Source organism: Aethalodelphis obliquidens, unplaced genomic scaffold (genome assembly GCF_003676395.1).
Source record: "Aethalodelphis obliquidens isolate GAN/ISIS:26980383/991018 unplaced genomic scaffold, ASM367639v1 scaffold42, whole genome shotgun sequence".
In the NCBI taxonomy this organism is placed as follows: domain Eukaryota; kingdom Metazoa; phylum Chordata; class Mammalia; order Artiodactyla; family Delphinidae; genus Aethalodelphis; species Aethalodelphis obliquidens.
The window spans coordinates 1,410,573-1,420,529 of record NW_020837986.1 but is presented as its reverse complement, the minus strand read 5'-3'; the positions used below and the strand labels follow the sequence as shown (position 1 = coordinate 1,420,529).

The window sequence follows — 9,957 nt, the reverse complement described above, 5'->3', positions numbered from 1 at the left end:
CACACACACACACACACACACACACACACACACACACACACACACACTTCTCTGAATTAATCCTCTAGACTACCTCCTAAAAATAACCCTTATTATTGTCTTTTACTATTATAAATCCATTGACATGGAATGATTGGATTCAATGGCATGGTTGTTTTAATCTCATACATGCTGCCAAAATGCCCTCTAGAAAGGCTGTTACTAATTTATCCTTTCACAGGGGTGGAGCACCTAGTGCTATTTCTCCACATCTTAGTCAACATTGAGTATTGTCATTAAAAAACAAAACAAAAAACAAACCAAAAAAACCTCCTGCCAACTTGATAGGTAAAAGATGGTATTTCATTATTATTCTAATTTTCATTTTTGGGACAACTATTTAAGTCCCCTATTGACAGGTAATTGTAATTTGTTTAAAAAAAATCAGGCAGTAAACAAACAAACACAACCCCCACCCCAAACAAACAAAATCAGGCAGTAAAGTGTAAGTTTTGTAACAAATTAGAAATGAGGTTCTTGGGCTTCCCTGGTGGCACAGTGGTTAAGAGTCCGCCTGCCAACGCAGGGGATGCGGGTTCGGGCCCTGGTTCAGGAGGATCCCACATGCCGTGGAGCAGCTAAGCCCGTGCGCCAAAGCCACTGAGTCTGTGCTCTAGAGCCCACAAGCCACAACTACTAGCCCACATGCCACAACTGCTGGGGTCCGCGGGCCTGGAGCCCGTGCTCTGCATCAAGAGAAGCCACCGAAGTGAGAAGCCTGCGCACTGCAACGAAGAGTGACCCCTGCTCGCCTCAACTAAAGAAAGCCTGAGAGCAGCAACGAAGACCCAATGCAGTGAGAGAGAGAGAGAGAGAGAGAGAGAGAGAGAGAAAGAAAAAAAGAGGTTCTTAACTTGACCAGGTGTAAAACAATCTAAAAATCTTTAAAGATGTATTGAATATATTGAGAAAATCAAGGCTTTTATCAATAAAAAACATGTTTGTCTTTACCTAAAAAGTAGATGCTGTTAGGTAAAAATTATAAATAAAACAAAAAACCCCACATACTACATAGATAATGCAAACAGTTTTACTTGGTCAATGAGCAAAAAAAAAGCAAATGACCTCTTCTGCTCCCATCTTTTGTTCATTTTTTTTCTTATTGCTGGAATTTCGTATTTATTTCTTCTTGTTAGATGACTAAACCAGATGACGGTACTACTTCGCATTTTAAAAATGATTTTCAAGCTGAATGTTCTCTACACATGAATAGGATATTTGTATTTCTTCTTTTTGTGAATTGCTTAGCCAAGTCATTAGCCCCTTTCTAGTTGGTTATTAGCTTCCTCTTTCTTTTGTAAAGTGTCCTACCAGTGCTAAGTGCTGTTTCTGCTACTTTACCTTTTGCACGAGACTGACTTTCTGGGCCTGGAGGGCCTCGTCCATCAAAGCTATCTCTGTAACGGTCAAAGTAAGAGTCATCCTTCCTCCTGCAGTAGTCATCCATTCGCAGGTATCGGTCGTAAGAGCCTTCTCTCCTGGAAAGTTACAGAAATGTGCGCAAAGTTAAAAGTCTTATCCTGCAAAAATCAAATACAGAGAATTCTTCAAGACCCAGTTGTCTGTGAGGAAGTAAGGCACAGTAAGGCACAGGACTTTGGGATCAGACAAACGAAATTAGTATCTGGGACTCACTGCTTATCAGCTCTGTGGCTGGGACTGAGTTAACCTACCTTCCAAAATGACTGGGAGGATGTACAGAAAGCTCTCAGCATAAAGTAAGCTCTCTGGCCTAAAGTAAATACAAAATAACTGGTAGTAATTATTATTATTATTATTTTAAATTTTATTTATTTTATTTATTTATTTTTGGCTGTGTTGGGTCTTCGTTGCTGCACATGGGCTTTCTCTAGTTGTGGTGAGCGGGGGCTACTCTTCGTTGCGGTGCGCAGGCTTCTCATTGCGGTGGCTTCTCTTGTTGCAGAGCATGGGCTCTAGGCACACGGGCTTCAGTAGTTGTGGCTCGAGGGCTCTAGAGCACAGGCTCAGTAGTTGTGGCACACGGGGCTTAGTTGCTCCGCGGCATGTGGGACCTTCCCGGATCAGGACTCGAACCCGCGTCCTGTGCATTGGCAGGCGGATTCTTAACCACTGTGCCACCAGGGAAGCCCTGGTAGTAATGATTGATATTAGTTTTGAGGAACCATTCCATGCCCTCATCCCAAGCCTCCTTCCCTGTGCTTTTGAAAAACTGTGGTTAAAAACCAAAAAAATCAAAAAATCCACATAAATAATTTTTCATCACCCCGAACACAGAGTCAACCCCCTTTGCTGTTACTTTGTCTCTATGAATTTGCCTTTTCTAAATACTTCATATAAGTGAAAACATGTATTTGTCTTTTGTGTCTGTCTGGCTTATTTCACGTAGCATAATGTTTTCAAGGACCATCAAGGTTGTAGCAGGTGTCAGAATTACCTTTCTTTTTATGGCTGAATAATATTGTTTTATGGATATATCACATTTTTTTATCCATCTATTGATGGACATTTGAATTGTGTCTACCTTCTGGCTACCGTGAATAGTGTTGCTATGTACATTCACATTCATCTGTGTGAGTTCCTCTTTTCAATTCTTTTGGCTATATATTCAGGAGCGGAACTGATGGATCATTAATTCTACTATATTTAACTTTTTGAGGAACCGCCCAACTTTTTCACAGTGGCCATACTACTTTACATTCCCACCAGCAATGTATGAGGATTCCAGTTTCTCCACACCTCGCCAACACTTTTTTTTAAATAAATTATTATAGCCATCCTAGTAGGTATGAAGTGGTATCTCATCGTGGCTTTAATTTGCATTTCTCTGATAACTAAGTATGTCGAGCATCTTTTCACGTATTTATTGGCCATTTGTGCATCTTCCCTGCGGTTTTGCACGGCCAAAACAATTTGTACTCCATCTTTTTTTCCATTTGCATGATGTTGCCTTTCAGAGGCCACAGGGAGATTCATTCACTAAGCACAGTTCATCATCATTCACACATTCACCACATACTTATTAAGCAGCACATCTACCATTTGACAGACATTGGAAATATAGGGCTGATAAAGTCACTGCTATACAGAGCTTTCCATTAGTTCAGCAGAACACACATAAAAAAGACTATTACAAAAAAACCAAGCAGAATAGCTATACAGGTACCTGTACATGGGATCTCGGGAGTCTCTCATATCTCTGTATCTGTCATACATGGGGTCCCGGTGATCTCGAAAATCCCTAGAGTCTCTTAGGTCACGAAAGTCTCTAGGATCCCTCATGTCCCGAGCATCACGCATACTTCTGCTGTCTCTGTGATCCCGAATGTCTCTGCTCTCTCTGTGGTCCCGCAAATCTCGGGGGTCTCGCATGTCTCTGCTATCTCGAGCATCCCGGCCATTTCTGCCATCCCTGGGCTCTCTTCTTGGACTTCCTCGAATGGGGGATCGATCGCGTCTTGTATCTCGGCTGTCTCCAAAGCCATATGGATCCCTGTGGGAGGTAGCAAGAAAATGCTAAGACAAAGAAATTGAAGGAGCCAACCTTTCAGCTCTTTATTGGAGGAAGCCCCCACCCTCCAAGCATTTTTCTCTAAAATACGGCAGTCAGTGAGAACGTGATCAAAATTTTAAGGATAGTTACCATCTGGTCAGCAAATAAAGACTAGTAGGTTCTAGAATCTCAAAAGATTAGGATATTGAGGGAAGAATGTATGATCCAGAGTCAAAAGTTCTGACTGGGATCATAGTGTCTATCAGGCTTCAGGGACTAATTCAGTATTCTGTATACATGTCAAACTATCATCTCTATCTCAACAGATTTTCAAAGTGAAAGTGTCTTCCCTCAGAACCTATTTCCTCCCATCAGACTTGTTCGAAAGAGACTTTAAAAGGGGCGGAACGTTGCATGCGTGCGTGTGTGTGTGTCATAATACGGGGCAAGACTCATGAAGAAAAAATGAGCAAACGGCACCATCTCATACAAAGTAACGGTGATCAAAGGCGTTGTCCTTAAAGTACAGAAAACCGTCACTTAAAACATCTAGCAGGATTAATCAAATTAAGGGGAAAAAAGAAAGAAGTACAATATGAGACATACAGTCAGGTACAGGTACACTCAGTTTCTCTACCTTCTTAACATACTTATTGAGAAGTGGTCTCTCTCAGTCTGAGGTTTATGTAGAACCTGGTTCCTTTTTTGCCAAGGTGTTTTTTTGTTTAAAAAAAAAAAACCAAAAAAAACCAGTATTTGAAGTCACAGGTATGTTTGGCCTGATCTGCTTCAATATTCTTCATGAGACATCCCACCCAACTGGGAACTCATCCCCAACTTCTTATTCAACCCAATCAGGCCCAGACTGACTTTTTCATTTCTACCTAAAATCATCTTCCCATTTACCATGGTTTAAGTTCTTGAAAGTTAACTGATTTTTCCTCTCTATCTCCACTAAGTCACTTGAATCCTGTTTGTTTTCCTTGTTCATTCTCATTGGATTTCTAAGTTCAATGCAAACTCTTATTTTTATGCTGGCACCACCAAGAGTTTCCAAAAAACAAAATCAAAACCCAATCTTCCAGATTTCAATTCATTCAGCAAATACCAGATTAATCATCTGAATTTCCACCTGTTACCAACTGCAGCTTGGCTATCACGCTTCTGGGCACCCTTCCCTAACAGATCTGGCCCCTTTGCATTTATTATTTCTCCCCCATTTCCTGATCCAACCTCCTTAGTTTTACTTAAGCTGTTCTTATGACTTAACTCACACTACGCATCTCAGTATTTCTGTTCATACGGCTTTTCAACGTGGAATGTTCTTCTTGCACTAACTCTGGTGTCACCCAATCCTCAAAGGCAAGTTCATGTCCCATGTCTTCCAAGGAATCTCTAATCTCTAGCAACCGCTGACCCCTCCTGCTAAACTCTCTGAGCACTTACTATTTCTATTACTCATCTTGATCTGTTTACCTTTTTACGTCTTCCCGTGTGACCCACTTTAAGGATTACCTCCTCCATAGAACCTACCCTGAACTCTTGATCTTTCCCAACAAATATGCTCCTCCTCCATTCTTTTCCATCTCATCTACCTACTCAGTTGCTCAAGCCAGGAAACTGGATGTCATCCTTTCCTTAAAGTCGCATCCACTCTTCCAATCACATTTCCAAATTCTGTTAACTCTTTCTCTGAAATTAATGTCCATTCTGCCCGTTTCTTTACCTCTATAAAGTACCACTGAAGGCCAACCCCAAAACCACAGTAAGAGCCTTCTAAAGCAGTCTCCTCACTTCTCCTCTTGCCTGTTTCCCAATCTTTCTCCAGATTACTCTAAAGTGATCTTTTACACATATAAAACCCTTCACTGGTTTCCCACAGTATTTCGAATTCAGTCTAAAATCTCTACTGAGGCTAGTAAGATTCCCCCTGGCCTTGGCTCCTGTCTTCTCCAACCTAGTCTCACCTTCTCCCTAGTTCACCACTTTCTTACCATACTGACTTTTCAGCTATAACTAGTCAAGGTTTTTCCTGATGCCTCTACTTGAGTAGCAGGAACGAATCCATACTCATTTTCCAGGTCTCAGGCTTAAGTATCCCTTACTCCCTGATTCTGTTAGTTTAAAAGTTTATCTTCTGTCCCTAAATCCTGGCCACTTTCTCTCACAGCACTTTGTTTTCACTCATTTATCACAATTTGACGTCATTTATCACAATTTGACGTCGCATTATCAATTTGTTTAATGTCTGTTTGCCCTACTAGACTGTAAGTCCATGAGGACAAGGAATGTCAGTTTCACTCTCCATGATAAAGCCACCGCATAGGTTTATATTGTCTGGCATGTAGCAGACGCTCCATGAATATGTTAAATGAGTCTTGCTCTGCACACATATTTCTACTGCTGCACTTATCACACTGTTCTGTAGTTATTTGTTTACATGGCTTCCCTACCAAACAGTAAGCTCTTCCAAATGCTTTGTATCCATCGGACGCAGAAAAGAGTTCAGTAAATGTTTAATGAATTGAATTGTTCAACTAAAATGTAAGCCTCTCAAGAGCAGGCACCATGTTTTCTTTATAGTTTTGTTATCTACCATGACTACACATATGGGCATTCATCATGATGCCCTCAGCTTGGAAGAGAACCTCAATTTCACTTCATCCACATGGTCACAGCAAAAACAATTTAAATGCCAATTCTGCTTCTATGAAAAGTCCTTGTCATATGTTTTAAGGCTCACAAGTACTCCTGATTTGTGGGAGCAAACATATGGGAGACTAGAGAATTTAAATGAGGACAGCTAAACATTTTTCCTATTAAAATAAAGTGCAGACTAACCAAGATTTTTACTTCAACTTTTATTATGTCACATAAATCCGCCTAACACGTGTAACATCTGATCTAGTGTATAATATGGGCAAATACCCAGGATCTAATGGAAAGGGACAACTGTAAAGTATTTCTGGATTAATGATCAGCAGATAAACCTGCCTTGGGGAGCAGTTAGAAACAGCTATTAGAGGTGGAATCAGATTTCAAGTGTTCCCTGGCAATCAAGGCTGAAAGGGATCATGAACCTGACAGACCACAGACCACACAAAGCCGTGGGCTGGTGAAAACAGGGGTGGGGACAGGGATAAGAACACCATGTCAGAGCATGTTTCTCACAGACTCAGGATAATTATAAATGCCATATTTGGTGCTCATTCTTTTGAATCCACTGAAATACCTTACTCACCTGTCAAGAGTTTTCCCTGGAGGTTGACCATAACACCCTAGATTCCCCAAATCTGGGTTCGTGCTTCCAGTTTGGGAAGGCAAGCACTCTCCTCCCCTCAATGAATCTAAAGTCTGTGTGCAACAAAACTACAAATTTCCCCTCAATTACCTTCTGGGTAAAAATGTAGAAGAGACAATATTCACATGGGGAAGAACCAAAGGAGTGGTAGAAGCAGGGACAGAGAGGATAGTAATTCTCTAAAATGAAAAGGCAACGCTTTTTTCCTTTCTCCAAAAGACGAGCAGTATGGCAGACTGCTGCTCTTCTGGAGGCAAAAACAAAAAACCCTTTAAGGTCACTTTAGAACCCAAACAAAGAACTCCCCAGAACAAAAGGGCTCCTGCTTCTGGCCCCAACATGTTTCTCAAAGCAAGAACCGGGTAACAAAAAGGTGGTACAGTGTGCAGGATTCAGAGTGCCGCAAGGATGAAGCCTGCTGAATGAGATGCTTGACCTCAGATAACAAATGGGTTAGAAGTAAGTTTCTGGAGAATACAGTTCACTATATCATCCCACAGTACCAGAGGTGTTTAACTGGAGACCAATGCATTGTACCCTCAGGTACTAGGTCACTAGAGGCTAAAAAGAAACTGAATAGTTGTTAAAGAAATTTCAGAACTAGAGTCCACAAACTGAAGGCAAATGATAAAACCCACTAAAATTCTGTTGCAAATTCCTCAGCTATTCAGCAGGAGGGGGGAAAAGGCCAAATACTCTTTGCCTTGAGAGAAATAAAGTCACACCATTTGGAAACATCTGAGAGGTAAGGAGGGATGGGTGAAGGGAAAAACCATGGCAAGTGAGGTGCTTCTGGTAGAAGTGCTCCTCTTCCTGGGGATGATAGGGGTATGCAGAGCACTAGGCATTTGACAGCTTACTGATAAGATGATTATCTTGGACAACTGATGTACTTTGAGCTTCTCTTTGTCTAGAGACTGAGACCTCAAGCCCAGGATGGTGTCCTTTGGCCTTGGCTGTACAGAAGGTTAGGGAGGAAGGCCTCTGTCCTATTCTTTGTCAGCATCTCCTTTTTTTCTTTCTGTTCACATTAATATTTTCCTTGGGAGGCCAGCCTTTTTTTTTTTGCTCCTGAAAAAAAAATCCTTCATCAGCTCTTCGTACTTCTGTTCTGTCACAGATACTGTCCACAAATACCATTCTCTAAATGGCCGGCTGCTGTGTGATGTTGGTCCCCCACCATGCGCTCCATGCTGTTAGAAACAGAGACAACAGACTTGTACAGAATTTTGCCATTAGGTGCCGGTAGGATAATGGGGTGCAATGAGATATCACACATTACAAATCCAAATTTTATAAGTGCCCATGCTTCTCCCTAGGAAGCACACTGATGATTTTCTCAAACACAAATACGACTCTTCTGTTGGTAGAGAGAGGCGGCACTTGCTGAGAACTGACGGCTCTTCTTTAAGTGTTAGTGCAGAGGTAATCACAGCCTGCAATCTTTAATTGTGAAGCCCACCTAGAGCTAGGGCCGTCTCATACCCAAGGAGCAAGCAGTTATCAAAGGAATTAACACTGTGGATACACAGAAATCACCTCGGGCTACATAAGAAACTTGTCTACAGTTAGGTTATTTCTTTTCTTCTTTAAAGAACTGAAATATAGTTGATGATGACGAGGTTATTTTTGATGAACCAATCCTTGATGATTTTCACCAAAGAGGCACCAGGCCTAACATCCTTCACGAATACATAGGGAAATTCTCTGCAGAGTTCTTGATGTAGACAAGTTAATTCTATTTGCTTTTTTTCAGGTCATGCAGGAAGGTTTAGGAAATGCAGAGTCTCACTTGGAGGCCACGTCTGCATAAGGATATATTCCAGACCTGGATTGCCGAAGTGTTGAGCTGAAGATGAAAACTGAGAACTGAGGTACGACTAGAATCATGGTCCAGTCTCTGAGGAAGGTAAGGACTGATGCCTAGCACCAATGCTAGACAAGCTGCATGGTAACTATGCAATGTACTCAATGCATACAATGGAGTCCAATGAAGTGGTCCAAGGATTAAATGATGAGAATTCAGGCTGAAATCTGATCCAGAGCAGGGATCCCTGATGCAGAATTCTGTGCTTGGCTGGGCCAATATTGTCAGAACCACATTCTGACAGCTGGAGTCATTAGGGAGGCATATTACTGAACGGAGAGCAAAGCCAGCAGAACCGTGGCTTACAGAGACATTTGAAGAGGTGATAATCCTGTGAAAACTCCCAAAGATACTGAGGTGTTTTGACACTCAAGGTTAAAGTCCAGCAAAACAAGATGTTACAAAGGTCCTGCCAACATGCTTAAAAACAATTCTCTTATTAAAAGTAGCAACACTGAAGACGCAGAGTTACAACTTAAGGGAAATGTGTGCTATAGGTAGTGGGGTTTTTTCCTGTGAATAATGCATTTCTCTATGCCTGGGGGCACATAAAATGATTAGGGTTGCCAAATGAAGGCAGTTGGATTGTTGTCAACATACTGGTTCGCTTGGAATTATCTCAAGGTTCTGACTGGAAGCATGCACCCAAAAAGACAGTGCTATCCAGTGTTCACCCTCAGAGAAATGATTAGCCCCTTCCAGACTAACCACACACTTTGCCTACTTACTGTATTTTATTTCTACCCTATTGGTAGATATACCTATTGGTATATCTTGAGATAATTCGTGATCAGGGCAATGATCAAAATGTTAGTGTTCTATTCTGAATACAATGTTCAATTTATCTGGCTTCAAGGTTTGAAAATTTTTATTTTTATTAAATGTAAAAAAACTCTGCTTAGATTTTTAGATGGGGCCCAGAAAAGATTTTACTAAATGTGAACATCCCTCTTCCCCGAACCTTACTAAAGCATGACTATATGAAACTTAATCATGGCAAACACCACGATGAGGAATCCAGTTAGGGACTATCACCAAGGAAGACTGATTCTTAATGGAATTTGAATTAGCCTAGCTGTCCCTTCTATTGATTGTAAATAAAGTGGGAAGCCACAGCCCTATCCACATCCCAAACAACCTCATTTTAGAATTTATTTCTGAGGAAGATGATATATTAAAAGGTATATAAAGGTAACGTGTATTTATATTTGTAAATCTGGTTAAGGAGAACATTTTAAAAGGCCCCCTCCAATGTTGTTTGTATGTTTTTCCTTGGGG

At 41.1% G+C, this 9,957-nt stretch overlaps 1 protein-coding gene across 6 annotated transcripts in view; it reads right to left on the bottom strand.

Moving 5' to 3' along the window:
• NCOA5 (nuclear receptor coactivator 5) overlaps positions 1-9,957 on the bottom strand; it is a 32,589-nt gene that overhangs the window by 8,520 nt on the left and 14,112 nt on the right. For all 6 annotated transcript variants that reach the window (XM_027078166.1, XM_027078171.1, XM_027078167.1 and 3 more), the window contains 2 exons: positions 3,185-3,511; positions 1,381-1,517 (listed from right to left, as the gene is read on the bottom strand). In XM_027078166.1, the coding sequence (XP_026933967.1) occupies positions 1,381-1,517; positions 3,185-3,511 (464 nt within the window). The remainder of the gene's footprint in view (positions 1-1,380; positions 1,518-3,184; positions 3,512-9,957) is intronic.